Source organism: Phlebotomus papatasi, chromosome 2 (assembly GCF_024763615.1).
Source record: "Phlebotomus papatasi isolate M1 chromosome 2, Ppap_2.1, whole genome shotgun sequence".
Classification (NCBI taxonomy): Eukaryota; Metazoa; Arthropoda; class Insecta; order Diptera; family Psychodidae; genus Phlebotomus; species Phlebotomus papatasi.
The window spans coordinates 46,100,238-46,121,129 of NC_077223.1; the positions used below are offsets into that span (position 1 = coordinate 46,100,238).

General features: G+C 36.0%; 2 protein-coding genes across 2 annotated transcripts in view; both read left to right on the top strand.

Annotated features, from left to right (window-relative positions):
• Positions 1–1,471: 1,471 nt before the first annotated feature.
• LOC129801303 (transcription initiation factor TFIID subunit 2) lies at positions 1,472–8,151 on the top strand. The gene is made up of 6 exons (XM_055846197.1): positions 1,472–1,623; positions 1,724–1,778; positions 1,838–3,560; positions 6,167–6,824; positions 6,886–7,798; positions 7,859–8,151. The coding sequence occupies exons 1-6, from the start codon at positions 1,562–1,564 to the stop codon at positions 8,075–8,077; spliced, it is 3,630 nt and encodes a 1,209-aa protein (XP_055702172.1). The 5' UTR covers positions 1,472–1,561; the 3' UTR covers positions 8,078–8,151.
• Positions 8,152–8,258: 107 nt separating this feature from the next.
• The window catches only part of LOC129801315 (cyclin-dependent kinase 14), a 189,820-nt gene continuing 177,186 nt past the window's right edge, over positions 8,259–20,892 (top strand). The window contains exon 1 of the mRNA XM_055846213.1: positions 8,259–8,516. Within this exon, the coding sequence (XP_055702188.1) occupies positions 8,420–8,516 (97 nt within the window). The 5' untranslated portion in view covers positions 8,259–8,419. The remainder of the gene's footprint in view (positions 8,517–20,892) is intronic.

Here is a 20,892-nt window from a genome sequence, read left to right on the forward strand (position 1 = left end):
CTTCAGCTAAAGAATAGAAAAAACCTACCTGAAGGTACAGTAAACTCTCACTCAATCGGCTCTTTTTCAATCGGGCGACAAATTTTGTTGACAATTTTCACGCTTAATTATGAAGCTAATTTGCTCAAATTCGCTGTAGTTCTTCCTATTTTATCGCGATTCTTTATAATTGAGCGGTTTTTGTGGAATTTACAAAGGCTTTGACGCTCAAATCTATCGCTAAACCGGATGACATTTCGCCCCATATTCACGATTGAGAGAGAGTCTACTGTAAGTGTTCACACATTTTTAAGTATTTTTGTGGGGTTCCAACCAAATTGTTGAAACATATTTTTATTCGGCTTCGGCTAACTTCAGTCAGCTAGAAACCTGAATTAAGCCGAATGCTATAGCCGGCAAAGTCTCTCGATTATTCCCAAATAATAAGTATTCTAATGCTTCATTCTGCATAAGATAGCATTAGAATAACTCTCTTAATTATTTACAACGTTTTCTGGCTTTGTACACACAATTAAACAATTATTTTTCTATTCTATTTCTCGTCGGCCGAGTTTTTGATCCCATCGAAATCGATTAGCCGAATGCTTTTGTGTCTTGGGTGCAGCGACAGCCGAGAGTAAAAATTTTGTTAAAAATATTCTAATGCTGCATTCTGCATAAAATAGCATTAAAATAACCAAAATAACTCTTTTTTAATTAATTACAACGTTTTCTGGCTTTGTGCACACAATTAAACAATTATTTTTCCATTCTATTTCTCTTCGGCTGAGATTTTGATCTCATCGAAATCGATTACCCGAATGTTTTTGTGTCTTGGGTGCATCAGCGACAGCCGAGAGGAGAAATTTAGTTTAAAAAATATTGTAATCCTTAATGCTCCATTCTGCATAGAATTAATTATAATTAATTCGTTTAATTAGCATTTAAACTTATTCTTTAAATTAATTTCTACACTTTTGGTCAATGCACCCTATCAAAGCAGTTTTCCCGATTTTTCCGTTCTGGTTGTCTTCGCCGCGTCATTGATCTCATCGAAATAATTTATAGGTTGATCGGGTTGATCTAATGCTAAAAACATTCTGTAAAATGTGTAAAATCCTTCCTTAATCTCCAACTTTTGCCTAAACATATGACTTTTTTTGGACCAGAGGGTGTAGAATTTAAGGGTTGATTAAACAAAATATTCTACTATTGTGTTAAATTTATCAATTATCTAATACAAACATAAAATAATACGCCTTTAATCAAAATTTCAGATTTTAATTGATTTTCTTCGGACTCCGATAGAGTCAATAGGCCTGGAAATCATTAGTTGACTCTATCGAGGTCCCACTGTAATATTTTTCGTGATTTACTTTTAGTATTTTCACATAGTTTTTAATTTAAGAGATTTAACGTTATAACAGAAAAAAATTGAATTTATCCAAGCAATCTGAGCTGAGCAATTTTTTCATTCCCTTCTTCAAGTCTCAAAGTGAGCAACTCTGTTGACATTTTACCGTGTTGTGTTTGTTTACTCCGCGGAAAATCCTAAAAAAATGCAGTGAAATCCCCGAAAAAAATGCAAAATAGTGCAAAAATCAAGAAAGAAAAGCCCGTGGAACCCACGAGGACTTTTAGATTATAAGTATTCCAATTAATTTTTGTGATTTTCGCAAAACTAAGAAAAACTTAACCTCAATTTAATGTGAAAACTAATTTTAATTGTTTTTCCATCCTTTACGGCCCATCAGATAGTCAGCTTGACGGGGATTAGCTTTGAGAAGCGGAATATAATTGTATGTAGTGGATTTGGGGGGTTACTCGACGGTAAATCATTGGAAATTTGTGTTTCTAGGGCTCCGTTGAATTGACCATTGTCCCCACGTCAGATCGTTTGAGACTTTTGAGGCTCAATGCAAAGCAGTGTAGTGTGTACAAGGTGTCTTTGAATGACACATATGAAGCTAAATTCTTCTACTTTGATCCTTTCCTGGACATTTGCCAGAGTGACACAAAGACCCGGAGTTTGGAGACATTCTCCAAGCTCCATTTGGCTGCTGCCCAGAAAGTTGATGCGGATCTCAATGCAGGCGAACTGGCAATAGTGATACCCAATGAGGCGGCACATTTGGTGGGTGAGGGTCGAGGGCTGAGGGTGAGTATTGAATTCTCTTTGGAAAATCCTGCTGGGGGAGTGCATTTTGCCATTCCGGAGGGTGAGGGCACAATGACAGAATTGGCAGCTCACATGTACACGTACTGCCATGAGAATTCCTCGAGATTGTGGTTTCCATGTGTAGACAGTTTCGCAGAGCCATGTACGTGGAAGCTGGAGTTCACGGTGGATGAGAGTATGACAGCTGTGAGTTGCGGGGAACTCGTGGAAGTGGTCATGACGCCGGATTTGCGTCAGAAAACATTCCACTATGTAGTGTCTACGCCAGTTTGTGCCCCAAATATTGCCCTGGCCGTAGGACCCTTTGAGATCTACGTTGATCCTCATATGCATGAAGTGACCCATTTCTGTCTGCCCCAGTTGATGCCTCTGCTTAAGAATTCGGTCAGATACATCCATGAAGCATTTGAATTTTACGAGGAAACCCTTTCAACGCGCTATCCCTTCAGTTGCTACAAGCAGGTCTTTGTGGATGAGTTGCAAGTGGATGTCAGTGCATACTCCACAATGTCAATTCTGTCCACGCATCTCCTCCACTCGATAGCCATCATTGACCAGACTTTTGTCACGCGAACCATAATGTCCAAAGCCATTGCTGAGCAATTCTTTGGCTGCTTCATTAGCATGCAGCACTGGTCGGATACGTGGTTGGCCAAGGGAATTGCAGAGTATCTCTGTGGATTGTATTCCAAGAAGTGTTTTGGTAACAACGACTACAGGGAGTGGATTCAGTCGGAATTGGCACAAGTTGTGCACTATGAAGAACAGTACGGAGGCATTGTTCTCGATTGCAGTCAACCTCCAGCTCCACTTCCTGTCTCCTCGTCTCAGCCCCAAACTGTCCAGAGGCAGCCGGAAATTCTTCATTACTTCCCCATCAGGAGTCTCCACACCATGTCACCCAAGTACGTTGAAGCCATGCGCAGGAAAGCTCATTTGGTCATCAGGATGCTAGAGCACAGAATTGGTCAGGAGTTGCTGCTGCAAGTGTTCAATAAGCAGCTGGCTCTAGCTACAAATGCAGCCACAACGAAGATTGGGAGTGGCCTCTGGCATCATCTTCTCATTTCAACGGATGTCTTCACTAAGGCCATCTTCACGGTGACAGGCAAAGACATGTCAGTGTTTATGGATCAATGGGTGAGGACAGGGGGACATGCCAAATTCAGCCTCACGAGTGTCTTCAACAGGAAGCGCAACACAATTGAACTGGAAATTAGGCAGGACTCGGTGAATCAGAAGGGTGTCCGGAAGTATGTCGGACCGTTGCTGGTGCAACTTCAGGAACTCGATGGAACATTCAAGCATACTCTCCAGATTGAGAATACGGTAGTCAAGGCGGATATTACGTGTCACTCAAAGAGTAGGAGGAACAAGAAGAAGAAAATCCCACTGTGTACTGGTGAGTTTTCCCAAAGAGGCCAAACGGTTAGAGATACGGCCTTGGGGTTTTCATGGCAATCCCCTCCTTTGAAACCAGTTTTGAATTTTTGAATCATTCATTTATATAACAATTTCTCAAGGTCAAAGCTAAATGAGTTTAAGGAAGCGTTCTCATCCAATTGAGACAAGTAGGGAGAAGTGGGACTACTTTGAGCAGTGGGGTTACATGGTGATACAATTTTTCGCATATTTCTAAAGGAAACTGTGTTTTAACGTATTTCAATTTAGATAGACAAAGCCAAAACAATTGTAGATCTAAATAAAATAATTATAATGGCTCCGGCACACCTTTTAGATCGAGAAAATTTCATGTAATCGAAATTCACATCCCTTTCTTTCTCAAACATTTTGTGTATATCTATCCCAGTCTTTCCGACTCTTCTTCTTCTTTTGAACTTCACACCAAATTAAATTTAGTTCAATCGAATTTTGAGTGCGAAAGAATGAAACATCTATATGCAAATTTTTTGAGAAAGAAAGGGATGGGAATTTCAATCACATGAAATTTTACCGATCTAAAAATCGAATAGGCGAAAAAACGATATAATACATGTAGGTCCAGAGCTCAAAATAGCCCTACTTCCCCTATCGATTTATTTGGAAGGCCTTGGAATTCCTAAGAAGTATGAATTGGTAACTTATCGAAAATTTATCTTTATTTAAATTTATACGATTTTAAGCGAATTTTGATTAACCCTCTAACCGGTACGACCGCCTCAAGGCGGTCATTCTATAAATCCTATAAATCGCATTTACTGAGATAATATTACTTGTTTGAAGTTAAAATATCAACAGTATCCTCAGTTATAGTCTTACTAACTTATTTTCTGAAGCTGAACTCATTTTCATCTTTCGTTTGTTTACCATCTTCAGTTTTGTGTGACAGGTCAAAGAAAAAACAACAAAATGTCGTTCGCAACATTATTTGTTTTCAAGTGCAAAAAAAATGTTTTAAACTAGATTGTGTATTTCAATTTGTAAGTGTGAAAAAACTAGAAGTAAGAGTTTTAGAAGAAAAAAAGGAAGACCGCCTGTGGGCGGTCTTATCGGTTCAAGGGTAAAATTTTCAAAAATTACCGAACTTTTTATTTAATTGTTTTGGTTGTTCTGGTAAAATATATTATTATTTTGCAATATATTAATCATGGAAAACAATTGAGATTACACGAAGACTGTCCAGAATTAGTAAAATAGTCGATTTCTGCGAATTAAGCGAAATTGATAAAGAAGCAGACTTCAACAGTGATGATGAATTCCTTAATTTGTCCTTTAATGCCCCAGATCCTGAAATAAAACCAGAAGATGAGCAATGTATTTCAAAGGACCTTCAAATTATACAAAATTATTTTATTAGTTTAAAATCAGTTTCATTAAAACATCTTGAGCTGCTTTAACGTCTAATTATAAAAATTATAAACGTTTTTTTCTTAAAACGTTTATACAACGTTTTAGACAAGATTATTTAACTACTTTTTTTTTGGATATTAAAGAAAACACTGTTAGAGGGTTGAATCGGTTAAATTGGACGTAGACTTGTAAACATAACATGAAAAGCTCGATATCTTACAAATGATAAATTTTTGTTATTTTTCGTAATAAATTTTAAAGTCTATCATCGAAGTTAAGTTTAGCACTCCGGGAAGCTGAGATACCTTACTCAGTGTTATTCTGTTTTTTTTTTTTTAATGTTTAAAATCAGTGTTATGTTTATTCACATTTTCAGAAAGATTTTTATTTTTTATTTAAATTTGAAGAATACAAAAACATCAATTTGGAAAATTAATATGTAAAAGGGAACTGTGTCAAATTTCGGACAGCTGTTAATATCGGCCTGCAGCAGGTTTGGCAGTATTTTGGTAAAAACGGTCAGTGAAAATGAAATTTTGTCAGTAAGTAAATAAAACGGAAATAACAAATTTTGTATAAATCTATTTATGAAAATTGCTCGAAATGGAATATTTTACTGACCGAATTTGAGTTATTTTATTAATCATTTTGATTTTTTACTGGTCAATCTGGTAATTTACTGACCAGAAATGTTTTCTTGTCTAATATGGGACACTTACTCAGTTTCTCGAAAAAGAAACGAAAGAAGTCACCTTTATTAACAAGCTGCTGCAAAAAAAAAGTCTTAGAAGGACGTTCCAGAAATGCAAGGAACTTCGATATTGGCGTCTGATATATAGCACACAAAGCAATATTAATACTTTATTTTATTTAATTTTTGAATGGATGGGAAATAGTTTTAGAAAAACAATTATAAATAACTTTTAAATGTTTCAAGGGTTTTAAAAATGAAGTAACAAAAAAATCGTTCTACGGTCGTTTCATTCAAAAGAAATCTCCTGCGGGTATGTAAATTTTCTCGATGTATAAAGCCATTTCGCGCGTTTTTTCGATCCCGAAAATGTGCATAATCCCGGGACTGAGTGTAAAGGAATTGGGTTGGTGGGATACAGCCGACGACAGGGTTGATATGTGTCGAATAGGCCGTACGCTCTACACTATTTAAATTTGCTCAACTGTATGTCTCTGAATGTCTATATTTCTAACATCTTATTCTAGGTGAGGAAGTTGATATGGATTTATCTCCAATGAATGACTCTCCTGTTTTGTGGATTCGTCTGGATCCCGAAATGACAATCCTCCGGAGTGTAAATGTTGAACAGCCTGACTTTCAGTGGCAATTCCAATTGCGCCATGAGAGAGACGTAACTGCCCAATTGGATGCAATTAGGGCATTGGAGAAATATGCAACTCCTGCCACAAGATTGGCACTAACGGATACTATTGAGAATGAGCAGTGTTTCTACAAAGTACGCTGCCAGGCAGCTACGTGTCTCACAAAGGTGGCCAATTCAATGGCTACCAGTTGGCAGGGACCACCAGCAATGCTTACAATGTTCCGGAAGCTTTTTGGTTCATTCAGTGCTCCGCATATTATCAAGCAAAACAATTTTTCCAATTTTCAGCATTACTTCCTGCAAAAGACTATTCCAGTGGCAATGGCTGGATTGAGGACTTCTCATGGGATTTGTCCACCTGAAGTCATACGTTTCCTTTTGGATTTGTTCAAGTACAATGATAATTCACGCAATCACTATTCGGACAATTACTACAGGGCTGCCCTGGTGGATGCTTTGGGGAATGCAATCACTCCAGTAATTTCAGTTATTCAGCAAGGATCTGCAATTACTGCTGAAAATCTCTCACCGGATGCAAAGTAAGTGATATCTATGAAAGCTGTAGCCGGGAAAGGCTGTTTTATATTTTCTTCTCTCTAGGCTGGTGCTTGAGGAAGTTACGCGGTTGTTGAATTTGGAGAAACACTTGCCGTCCTACAAGTATTCCGTATCTGTGTCTTGTCTGAAGGTCATCCGGAAGCTGCAGAAATGCGGACATTTGCCACCAAGTCCAAATATTTACAGAAGCTACGCAGCTTATGGGCAGTACCTTGATCTTCGTGTGGCAGCTATGGAGTGTCTGGTGGATTTTGTGAAGGTGGATGGGCGATGGCAGGATCTTGAACATCTTTTGGATCTTTTAGAGACAGATCCAGATCCAATGGCTCGGCATTTGTTGGCCAGACTCTTGATTGAGAATCCACCATTTCAACGTGGAGACCGGCATCGTTTGGACAAAGAAAAGTTGGCTGAGAGAATTTGGAATACAATGAATTCAGGATTATCTTCTGATTCTGTGTTGAGATGTGACTTAGTAGATCTCTACTATGCTCTGTACGGACTCAAAAGACCTTTGTGTTTGCCTACGCCTGAATTGCAGGCTATTATGAAGCCCCAAAAGATTCCACAAATCCCAAGAGCTATTTCTCCTAAACTTACTACAATTCCCACCTCTGCAACTGAAAATGTCTCTGCACCGCCTCCAGTAGCCAGTGAATCTATGACTGAGAGTCAGAAGAGGAAAGCTGATCAGTTATCACCGGATTTGGTGGTGAAGGTGGAACCGAAGACTGAAATTATAGAGCTGCCCGATGTGGATATAATTAGTCCATCACTTCCATTGTCCAATGATGGTCCTGTACCGAAGAAATCTAAAACGGAATACTATTCAGATAATTCTGTGTCATTGCCAGGAATAATGGGGTCTACTGGAAGCAATCCAGTGGGCTTTGAACCCGGAATGTTCAAACAGGAGGATGATTCGCAGAATAAGACGAAAACTGATCAACCAAAGGTGAGTTGCTTTTGAGGATGTAAAAAAAATGAATAAATTCACTATTTACTATTCACACAGCCTAAGAAGAGGAAGAAGGACAAGAAGAAGCACAAACATAAGCATAAGCACAAGCACAACAAGGACAAAGATAGGGATAAGGACAGAGAGAAGTCAAAAGAGAAGAAGGATCCCAATATTGCGAGAGTTTTGCACGTGAAAGAAGAAACTCAAGAGACCCTCAGTTCTCCGGATAGTTCCAGCAATAGCAATTTGATGAATATTGACTCTACTATGTAAATGGGAGAAATCCGGCTCGAAATTGTAGTAGTTGAATGAAATAAAATGATTCAAATCGAGCAATCAATGAAAAATAATTTGATGGAAAATGGCTGCTCAGCAGCTGAACAAAAGAACAAATGACTGTCGCGTCATTTGAAAAATTCGAAAAACGCTGACGTAAAGTGACGCATGACAGCGTGAGTGCTGGCAGCGCTCCTTGCGGTTGAATTGCTAGTTAAAGTGGATGTTGAATGGCGTATGTGGTGTTGCGAGTTAAATCGTGAAATATTAGTTGATTGCGTTATGGTTCGGTGAGAATAAATGAACTAATCGATAGTGTAATTAGTGTGTTTAGTGAAAATGTACAATTGCACCGCGGATAGAGGATCTGGAGATGGGAATTCCGTATCGCCACCAACACAAACACACACCATGAAGAATACTGTCAAAAAAGAAGGTTGGTTGAACTTCTCTCTTTTTCTGAGCCTTTTTTTGGGGGGCCCTTTCCTTCCCCATTTGGCTACTGCGTTGCATTTTTGAGATGCCCACTTGGGTCACGAGGGTGTACGGGAATCTATTTATTGCACCTCACGAGACACCGTTGTGAGATGCAACAGGAATTCCGTGTGGGTGACGCTATAGTGAGATTGGGGGCCCCAAGGAAAGGCATCTCAGTAGTTACCCATAGTGTGTATTCTCTGAAATAGAAAGAATTCAATGTCAGTCTCATGAGACAACGGAAAACAATGCATACAGCACAGTGACATGTTGTGTTGCTGCAGGAAATGCAAATGATCGCCAAACAAGGATTGATCATTTGCTCATTTTACCCCAAGAGTGATGGGAATTACTAATTGGAATGAACCTCTCATGGGAACTCTGCGGTTGAGGCTTGAGAAATGTCTAGTGTTTGTTTTTAATTATCTCGCGCACTTCTCAAGTACTCAGTTATTGCTCTCCTGGGGCATTTGGGGGGTACCATTTGGGAATTTCTTGAATTTCTGACAATCTGCAAATTCTGTGGCCTTCCCAGAATTGTGTTTAGAGACGCATTTGAGACCTAGATGGATTAGAAATTTCTGGACTATATGGGAAATATATTGAAGAAGTGGCGAGGAGGAAAAGCTAAAAACACTGTTGTAGTTTATCTGTTTTGAGAATACAAAGCAGGAAGCTCATGCTTGTCCATTGGCCATATGCCCAGAACCTAGTTAGTTTAATGAATGTCTTCTTATAAGAGCAGAATATTAAGGTAATCTTCGAGTGGGAGTTTCAGTTGATCTTTCATTCCAAAGCAAACAATTTATTTAGGTCAGTTATCACAAAACCCTTTTGGTACAAACAAAACACTGTCAATTTGATTTTTAATAATTGAAAGTAAACCTGTGCAGGTGTTAAAAATTTGATAGGGTAAGTGTGTCAAATTTCGCCCAGCTTATAATTTCGGCCACTTTTTTTACTTCCCCGATTTCCATGAATTTTTAGTTTTTGCATACTCTAGAGATTATACAATGCAAAAAGTAACCGAGTATATCGCTTCGACAAACGGGATGACGTGAAAAAGACTTTGGAAAAATTCCTGAAGGGCAAGGAACTGTGAGAATGAAGGTGGCCGAAATAGACCACCAAAGCTATGTCTACATTTTTGCTCATTTTAAAGTGTATTAAGAATGATTTTAGATATAATAAAAACGATAAACTGTCTACAAGGTTCCAAGCAACACTCTAAAAAGAAGTAAACTAAGCAATAAATTTGTATTAAAAATATTACACTTCAAACTTGAGACTTTGGCGATTGAATGCAACTATGCCGAATTTTGGCACACTTAGCCTATTTTCATTTTACAATTTTGAAAAAAAAACAATAGTTTACTTTGCAAAAAATATAATCTTAAATATTAAAGTGCCGTAACCGTAACTTTTAAATGTATTGGTAAAAATATTAGGTTATTCTGACCCTAACCTCAAAACGGCAAAGACTATTTTTGTGTAACCTATTTTAATATGACAGACGATTTGAAATTTAACAATTTATTATGCAAGAAATAGGGGATGGCAAAACGTTCAAGTTGTGCGGAATTCTCGAACTCACGAGACAGAGCTCTCCGTGCATTAGTTTTTTCATGATCTTTTGGTGCTTCCTGATTACTACAGATTAAATTGCTTAATAAATCACAAAAGCATTTTAAAATAAAAAATTGGTAAAGAAATTATTATTTTAGAATGTTCTGGCATGAGGTACAAAAAAATTGTAAATGCGAGAAAGATAAGTCATTCTCGGATATTTAACCGATTCATTACTGATTTTAAAACCAGTTAAACTTTGACTTTCGAAAGCAGGGCCGTAGCTAGAGTTGAATTTAAGGTAGGGCATCAGTAGTTAAAGGTAGGGCATTAATTAAAATTTTTGATTGATCTATTTTGGTTAGTCAATTTCGGTCCCATACGATTTCGGTTTCCATCCGATTTTAACCAATTGCATTAAGCACTTCAATCGATCACTCTATTAGATTAGATGTATCAGGACATTTAATAGGAGATTAATTTCTTCTCTACCATATACTACGAACAGTTTACTTAGAACATTATCTTAGTTTCTGGTTTTTAAGGTAGGACATTGGAAGTTTTAAGGTAGGGCATTGCCCCTCAATGCCCCCCCCACCCAGTGCTACGGCCCTGTTCGGAAGTTCAAGATCCCAATTTTTTTTAAGTCGTTGGAACTGAGGAAAATAAAAACCATGATAGTGTTCCTTGGGTCAACTTATGGGAGAGGGGGTCTTCTGAAGATCGGAAGTTCGTATTTCTTACCGTTTCCTCTCTAAATGGATAACAAGTTTACGAACAGAAAAAAAATATTGAAAAAAGATTAGTCATTTAGGGGTACTTAACTGATTCATTTCTGTTTACGACCAATGCAATTGGGTTGGACATTTCAAGACCTTTCCAAAAAATTCAAATTTAACCAAATCGGTTGAAAAATAGACCCTCTAAAGTAGTAAAAACTTTCAGAATTTTGGAATTTCTTCACTCTGCGGCAAAAAGATAAGAAAGATCACGCACAAGTAAAAGCCTTACATACAGATACAGCCTTGCATACAAGGTCAGGAGTTCGTCTTCGTGTTTACTTTCTTTTCGATTTATTTTTTGAGGAAATCCCAAAATCTCGAATGATTCCGATCCGAATTATCGCATTTTACCTTATATCTACCTATGTGTTGGCTGGTTTACAAACTATTTCAATTGGTTTTAATTTAAATCATAAAAGCTCACATGAAATTTTGAAAGTCAAAAAAGCTTTGTGTTCGCTAAGGTCTCACTGTAGGTTTGAAATAGCGTAGAAGTATTATATACAATTGAATTTTGGATGGCAATTCAATTCATTGGTTCATTAACAAAAAGAACCGATTTAGGCTTATCCGCATTCATACACTTTTTAATCACGTTAGATTTGGGATAAATCGGCGGGTAAACAAGCTTTCCCGCACTTTTTATCTTTTAACAATTAAAACTTCAGTAGTGGTTCTTACGCACTAGAGAACTTCATATCCTTATTTAACATTATTCAAGATTTTTCTTGGCACTTGTTTCTACATAACCGTAAGCATTTTTTAGTATTGCTGTTGTAGATTATTAAAAAAAACACTATTTTAAAGAATAAGGGAGGGATGATCCAAACCAGAATTACCATTAGTGACTTAACTTTTGTTTCCTATTTACATAATTGTTTATAATGTAAATTAATGCTCAGCGCACAATAACTTTTGTTTGTAAACATGTTTTCAAAATTGATTATGAGAATGAGCGGGATGACTAGATCTAGATCGCACTCACTCTCATTGAAATGCCAAAAACATGTTTACATAACAAAAGTTATTGTGCGTTGGGCATAATAATTATATTAGATTTATAAAAGAAGTCAACTTAGAAAAATTGGTAACATGAAATTGTAAATGAAAATTCTTAAAGCACTGTACAAATTATGACAGGGGTTTTCCACCGTCTGTATTTTTTTTGATTTTGGGGAATTGCCAGCAATGACGAAAACCCCTTATTAAAATGATATGAAATGAAATAGATGCGCAATACGGTATTTACATTATATAAAAGATCTTTCCGCTGTCTTCGAGATTATCCGAGAATACATTTATGAGAATTGTTTAGGGTAATCCAGGATTGACTTTTGAAGAGGTTCTTTGGAATCGCAAAGTCGCTATCTCTAATCGTTTGGCATCTGTGACTGGTAACTGATGGATAAACAAACTAATATCGGTCTGCCATTTTTATTAATCATTCATAACTTTGAAAATTCTGTCACAAAGGGCTGGAATTAATATTATATTACTTTCTATTTAATTAGAGCAAACAATTCTTTCTGATTCACTTTCATTATTTTCGCGGATGTGTTATCAGTTTATTCGCGTAAAAAAGTGAGTCGTCTATGATGGTTTCTTTGTATTTATTCGGTCGATAACAATTTGCCTGATTATTAAGCTTTTGTTTCTTTGTCTCGGATCGCTTTATTATTATTTAGTTTGCCTCCCAGCGAGATGGAGAGTATTTCCCTTGAGAGGAATTCACTGTGATTCAACATTGACAGGGGGAGACTCTTTATTGCCATTAGATGAAAAAAAAAACGTAGACATCTCTCAGCAGCTTAAGGAGTGTCAACGATTAGGTTGTCTCCCAGTGTCACTCGGCACTTGTAGAAAATGGGTCATCGGCTTTTTTAGCGCGTTCATTCTGAGGGTATTGCCAATTGGAGAAAGAATTGTGTAAAAAAAAGAGATATCTAAAACGGAGGGAGAAAGAGATTGAGGAAGACATTAATTTAAGTCGCTTCTAGCAATAATTGCTGTACAAACAACAATTCCCCCAATTGTTGTGCGAGAAATTCCACATTGAAGTTCCTGGCCATTATTGTGGGGTGATCGACCCTTTTCATCTTCCCGATCATGTGCATTTTGGCTTAAATCTCCCTTCCATCTTTCATGCACGCACATTAAATAAAATCCCTATGTACACAATTTACTGTACATTTAAATATTTGCGATGGGGACGCAAGGAGAGGCGAAGATTTTTCTGGTCACCCCTCCATTGAAGGGGCATTACATTGCAAAATCTCATGACTTTTGTGCTTGGAGGGATTTCTTATAGGAAACAAAGATAGGAAGAGGAAGTACAGAGTTTCGTTTTTTTTTTTATAAATTTCATTCCAAAGTGTTTACGATTTGGCTCTGGGAGGTTTTTACGACATTCTTGTGTTCTTATGACACTGGAGTCTAAAATGAATTATTTTTAATAAATTAACCACCCCTCAGTCCCCTCAATTGTGAAGCTGTGAATTGTGGCGCGTAGAGTGCGTTAGTCCAAGTAATTGAGTTTTATGGTGCAAAATTCGCACTGTATAGAGTATCTCTGTAGGACGAATTGTTAGTGAATGAAGAATGTACTTGTTCTCTTCAACATATTGCTGGATCAGCATCTTTTCCATCTTTCATCTCACACTATATAGCAAAATTTCAGATGGTATGTCATCAAATGACACGAGGATGCGAGATGAAGTTTGAAAAGGGGGGAAATTGTGCAGCACATAATTTGAAATGACACGTGCATGCAAATGAAATATTATTTTAAACCGAGTCATGTGAAATAAAGCGAAAATTTTGCCGGAGATTTTCTCATCTCATTTATAATAACACTCTTCTTGCTCCATCAAACACAATTTTCCACGTTTAAACACTATCATTTTCCTCACCTCCAATCTAATTTATTGCATTTACGGGCCACTCTTGTCTTTAAGGATATGTGTCAACTTTATGGGATTTCGTTTTTGGAAAAGCCAGTTAGTTACAGAATACTAAAATACCATTGTTCTGATTTTGAAATAGAGGGTGGCAAAGCGTTCCAGTTTTGCAAAATGTTTGAGCACGTGGCTTAACTTCGATATTCTATACTTATACCCCTTATACCTCAGAATTAATATTAATATCGCAGGGCTCATGAGTTCGATAATTTCGCAAAGTTTTTTTTTACAATACAAACACAATAGCATTTCGGGTAAAACTTAAATATAGGTTTAAGACAGGTTCATAAAATCGATTGGAGCATGATCTTATTTGGGTCTAGAGTACTAATCTTTGACCTTGAAAGACCGTTATTAGGAATGATTTAACCGAGTTTTCGTATATAGAAAACCTAGAAAATATATATCCGCATGATCATTTCGAGCAATTCCCAAAAAGAAACATGATTTTGATAGGTAGGGCGGACAGCGAGGGCAAAATGAAGGTTGTGTTAATGGTCTTTTTGCCGCCTTATGGGGGACCTCCTGGGGGTAAATTCTCTAATTTTCGTGACTTGGTCACCAGTGACAGACTCACGAAAATATTCGACCACTTTGTTCTCACTTTCTCATATTTCGTGATTCTGTATGCTTGAGTGAGAAGCTAGTGACAATTTTCCCGCGATTTTTTGACAGAAGTGGAGAGAAACCTTTTAGTACGGATTTTAGTACTCAATTTGCTCCTATTTTTAAAACAGCCCGCATACAAAGATGCCATACTTCTGTATTTATGAAAACAAGATGTCAATATGAGTGGCTCCTGTTTTTAAACTAGTGTACATAATTTTGCGAAAGAACAAACGTCAATTAGAATGGTTTAATATTTGATTTATTTTAATGGATCTACGATTTCAATGTTTTTAAGTGTTACTCCTCTAAACTGTGAGATTTTCTTAAGAATTGTGTCACAATTTCAACCATCCGAAAAAAGGATTTTTGAGAATTCCAGCCCATTTCGGTAAGAATTTAGTTATTTCTTATGATTGTGATGTCTATGGGCCTCAAAACTTCTTTATAAATCTATTAATTTCGCAATTTTCCTCCTGAATTAATTCTGAGTCACTGGATCATCGTTCAGGGAGAAGTGTCACGAAAATATTGTGAGAAGTGTCACAAAAATGAGCATAGAGAATCACGCTTAGTGACAAGTTTCGGTATTTTCTCATTTTTAGCACTTCTCACGTTCTCACGAAGTTACAGAATTTACCCCCTGAAGGTGTCAAGTCGCTATCTCTAAACGTTTGTCCTCTAGGCCCGCTACAGAATGACAGCTGGATAAATCAGGAGGGCAGATGAATAGCGTAACATAATTTCTCAGAAATCGTCTGCTTCTCGAAGTTATGTTGATGTACTGGTCTCTGGGGAAATCGAAGAATTGTATGTATTGCTTTTTCGGAAGAGTTCGAGCAGTAAAAAAATTGACATACAGGAATGTTTATAAATATTGACTCACTGTATATGAAAATCAATATATGAGATTGAAATCAGTCATGTGAATAATTTGCACAATGTCATTCTGATTTAACTATTCGGGGTACAATTGATAATATAAATTTACGACTATGAAATAAATTATTCATTTATTTGTATTCAATTGCGCGAAAGGTGAACAAATTACGCCACTTTTTTTTTGATTTATTCATTTTTTGTTAGTTATCCCTGAAAAATCAATCATATTTCATATTATTAGTTGTAATACGTTTCAAAAAATCATGGAAGTGCAAATATTTTTTTTTTCCTTTTTATGTTTACATCATTCATATTAAAATAAATTCGTGGAAAGTTGATTAATAATAATTGTCAAAATATATCATGTTTAACATAGTTGTTATTTTTTTTTAAATCAAGTGCTTATTTTATAAGGTTCGTAATATTTATTCATATATAATCACACATATCACTGAGAAAAAAAAGAGGGTGCGATTAACTTTTTTTCCTCATAACTTTAACACATTAGGTGTAAAAATATATCAACATTTTTTAATTTTAATTTTACACCCTTTTAAGGGTAAAATTAACACGAAAAAGGGTAACTTTAACCCCCAATACACCTAAAAAGGGTAATATTTATACCGATTTCTGATCAATACTGCAGGGTAAAATTAACATTTTCGGAATGTTATTTTAACTTTTCCATATTTCTCTCAGTCAGTGTAATAATCACAAAATTTTATGTATCTAATAAATCACAAACTCTGTTATACGGGCTTCAGACCTAAGGCTTAGCCATATGGCTTAACTTCTCTAATATCTTATCAGTTAAGATTTTTGGAAAATTTTGACTTAGGATTGGATTATTAAGGGCAAACGACCTATTACATTTTGAAAAAATCAATAAAATCGGTTGTTGTTTCAGATTTTGAGACTCTCGGGAACTGGGCTAAACCTCTAGTCTGAAGACGGTCTTAGAGTTTTTCTTAAAACTCCCTAATTCTTATATGCAACGCTAAAAAACTTTTCTAGTCAACTGTCTGCTCTAATTCGGAAACTAAAAGAGATATCGTCTTGCAATTTTCAATCAAAAGCATATTTGGTGTTAATTTTGCAATTTGATAATGAACATTACAATACTTACCTCTCTTTTGCTATTTTTCGCTATTTTAAAACTTCAACATACCTGTTTTTAAAATTTATCAGTCACTTAAATCGAATTGGCTGATTGAATGGATGGTCAGTCCTAGGTAGTTCGTTATCTCACTGTTTTGCAAAAGATATCTAACTTTTTTTTTTTAATTTAATGCAATTTTTGTCTCAGCTTATATTCTTCAGGGTTCTGGTCATAATCCCGAATAGGTCAAAATCCCGAAAGCCAAAATCCCGAACGCCAAAATCTCGAATACCAGAATCCCGAAATCCAAAATCTCGAAATCCAAAATTCTGAAATAAAATCTTAAATTCTTAAATGTGTCATAGCGATTGTACCCGCGATTGCTGGAAGCAAAGGGAAATTTTCTGAGTTTTACGAAATTATTGAACACATTATCTTCCGTATGATTTCGTTCCATTCAGAATTTTGAGCATTCGTAATTTTGGCTTACAGGATTTTGACTTTCGGGATTTCGGCTTTAGAGATTTTGTCTTTCGGGATTTTGGCTCGATCTTCTCTTTCTTAAAACAATATTTTAAAGTGTGTGGTTTAAAATTTTTCAAAGATCATTTCACGGATATAGAATAGATGGTCTCAAATACCGTAGATTTAGAAGAATTTTCATGCAAATTGTGGAAGTGCTGAAAAGGTATTCTACGTTAACGATATGACGGTTAATTTCTGGTTGACTTCGCTGAAACCCCAAAAAGACTATTGGAAAAAGTGGGGTGACATTAGTTCTGAAAAATGCGACCGGTTTTAGTGTAATTTTTCCCCTGTTTTCGTACAAATTTCACGAGATATCTGCAAAACTACGTACGTTGCTAATTTAGGGTATTCAGTTGCCTCTTCGTTATTAAATTGGCTTTTATTTTGTATTAGTATTTTTGCTAATTCATTCTACAATGAGAGAAAACAGCTAATAAACTCAAAAGTTTTTTCGGCTCGCTAGAAACATATGGGAAATATAGGAAATGTCATGCCCCTGATTGGAACCGTTTAACATATTAAGGAATAAGTGAAGAAACCGTTTCATTTCTTATAATATTGCAAATAATGGATCTGCAAGTGGTAGAATGTAGAATTTTAAAGGATCAAAAAATTATTGCTCTCTCCCTAGCATAATGGATGGATTAAAATAGTGTATCCGATAGAAAAGATAGATTCTATTCGATCCACTGAAATCTGAATGCGTAACTGTGTTATCACACTTGCACATTAAAATTTTAATATGATTCACATTAATTGTCGCTGGTGAGAGTCCAAATGTGTAATTTGTATATTTGAATCATTTTATATTTAAAATTTGATCTATTTTCAGATAAAAAGGTAGACTTGGCCCGCAAAATTTGATATAAATTGATTTATAGCATTAATGCGAAAAATTAATGTGATTTTCTCTTTAATTTTTTAATGTGAAAAATATTTATGCTTTAGGTAAATTTAAACTTATTTTTGCAGGCCAAGTCCACTTCTTTATTAATAAATAGAAAAACCATAAATATTAAGTGACTCAAAGACACAAATAACATATTTGGACGCTCACAAGCGACAATTAATGTGAATCACATTAAAATTTTAATGTGCAAGTGTGATAACTCCGTAAGAATCAGAAAAAAAACCTTTAACTTTTACTATTGATGTCTTTTAGCACTTTGTCACCCAATTCACCCTTAGCAAATCTCGATTTGGTTTACCTGCAAAGACATCGATTTATCGAAAAGTGGTTGCATTACACAATGTCGTTGAGATTTGTTAACAAGTTTATATGAGAAAAGGGAGGTGCTTTAGCATGGGATTTTCTATGAGAATTCTTAGAAAGGAAATAAAAATGGGAACAAAAAGAATGAGGTGCTTGCAATGTGTATTCGTATTCCGTTGAGGAATGGGGATGGATTTAGAGGATATCGTATTTATGGGTCAGTGAAATAGAACGGATGCTGAAGTTATTTCCTCTTGGGAAAGTGCATTTAAAGAAAGTTGAAGGAAAAGTTTCTAGTGAAATGATAAGCAATGAAACATGAATGCCTTTGATTTGAGACATTTCAATGTTGCCAAAAAAGGAATTTCCTTGTAACATTTACCCATTGACGCTCATTCCTGTGGATAGAGATGAGGGATGTATTTATTGAACATTCAACGGGAGGCATTTTGATTGACATTTCAATTGATTGAGTTTGGGTGAGATGGAGAGAGAAAATTGAAAAATTGAAACAATTCACAGAAAGTGGGAGATAGCTTTATCAGTTAATCGATTGAGATTTATCCCAAATATTTGTAACTGATGGACATTTTTCACTACAACATATTGCCTCTGACATTTTCACCTTCACTTTATGCCCTTTCAATTCCGTTCTTTTTTTTTTGTTTTGATTGAAGTCTCGTGTCAGAATAAAATGTGGGTTTTCTGATGTTCTCTCCTTCTTTGTCTTTTCCGTGATCCATTTTCGTTTGAATTTACAGATTTACTCTTTAAACAGTTTCAAAAATTCTGTACATTTTACAATGTCAGAGAGTATTTGAATAAAAGAAAGTCGGAAAATCTTTGGGAGTAAAGTGACCGAAAACTACAGTCTTTTGGACACATTTAAATGTTTAAAGGATTTTAAATAAATCCCATAAATACTTGGACTTTTGCCAAATAAGTGAGTGTTTGTGAGAGTTATTGCGAAAATTTTCAACATTCTCAATTTTATGCTCTTTTGCTGCTAAACTCTTCGGCTTAATGCATTTTCTAGATGAGAGTATCTTATACCATCTTCATAAATTGCAAAGTGGTTAAATTGTACACGATATCAAACAAATAGCACTTGGAGGGTGGGATAGATTCAGTCTTGAATAATTTTCAAAAATATAAAATTTTAGAATAAATTATATATGGAAAATATGTCACATATTTTTCAATAGTCAATAATCCAAGAGTATAACTATCTCGACTTTCAACTTAAAAATTCCCATTCTGTATTTTTCAATGCTAAATGACCCTAGAGGGTTTATTTCTAAACTGACTTGGTCAAGATTGGATTTAATTGAGAGGTTTTGAATTTTTCAACTCGACTATAGTTTCGAAAAAGAATCGCCTATAGTTTGTTTTTAAAATTCATTTGTATTAATTCTATATAATTTTGAGATAATGCTTTATGAATATGCTATAAATCAATACATACTAAGAGTTCTTGAGTTGGATCATTTCGCAAAGTGTCATTGTCATTAGAGGAATATGGGAAAAATCGGAGGCAGCCAACATCCCGAAAGCCAAAACCCTGAAAGAGATAAAGTTCTATGGAGGATAATGTGTAGAATAATTTCCCAAGTCTCAGAAAATCTCATTTGCCTAAACCAAGCGTGGGTGCAATCGTATGGGAGTAGCTGTGGAGAATTACCTATAAATATATTGTGGTGTTATAAATCTGTCAGGGACTGTGTGTTTCTTGGGCTTCCTTCTACCGTTTGTGATATTCACGTACCTGTGGTAAACAATAATTTCTCTGTGATAGGATTCTGTGATATCTAATACCCTCTTCTTCCTGCCCAGTTTACCTGGAAATATATATTCCTTTATTAAATATCTTCAACAGTGATCCGGAACGTAGGCACTTTTAAGAATTCAGGACTTTGGCTTTCGGAATTTTGGCCCATTCGGAATTTTGCCTTTCGGGATTTTGGCTTTCGGGATTTTGGTCCATTCGGAATTTTGCCTTTCGGGATTTTGGCTTTCGGAATTTTGACTTTCGAGATTTAAACCGGGATCCGGGAAAAAACATATAGGGTAAGTGTGCCAAATTCCGGCCAGCTTGCAATTTCGGCCACCTTTTTTGTTCCTCGAATTTTCATAAACTTTTAGATTTTACGTACTCTAGAGGTTATACAATGCAAAAGAATAACAAAAAATGTAGCTTCGACAAATGAGATGACGTGAAAAAGATATCTCATTGGCTCAGTTGGTAAGACTGCTGGGTCTTTGGCGCGAGAGATCCCTGATTCGATCGATAGTGAGATCGAATCGCGCCCGGTGCCAAACATGTAAAAATGAGAGTCTGGATGGGGACAACTCTAGTGTGGAACTCCCAGCAAGAACACACATACTGATAGGATTTATCATGAAGCACTGCCACATCAGTCATTCTTTGTGCAAGCCATCAATGCCGTATTATTAGCTCCCTAACCGGTTGAGCTCTTCAATCGCTCTGACTACTTTAGTTGCAGTCATCGAGCATCTTCTGTCCTGCTTGGAAGGCATGTTGATCAGCCCGCCCCACCACAGGACTTTGATTTGGACATCATTCAGTGTCGAAGATATCCATCGCACACAGCGATTGATATTCAATAAGATTAGCATCATTGTAATGCATCAAATTGTAAAAGAGGGCTCTAAGCCCTATGAATGAATAAAGAATATTATTA

Coding starts and splice junctions, on each gene's coding strand:
- LOC129801303 (XM_055846197.1), top strand. CDS start 1,562: ATGCAAAATAGTGCAAAAATCAAGAAAGAAAAGCCCGTGGAACCCACG. Junction 6,825..6,885: donor AATCTCTCACCGGATGCAAA/GTAAGTGATATC, acceptor TCTTCTCTCTAG/GCTGGTGCTTGAGGAAGTTA. Junction 7,799..7,858: donor CGAAAACTGATCAACCAAAG/GTGAGTTGCTTT, acceptor CTATTCACACAG/CCTAAGAAGAGGAAGAAGGA.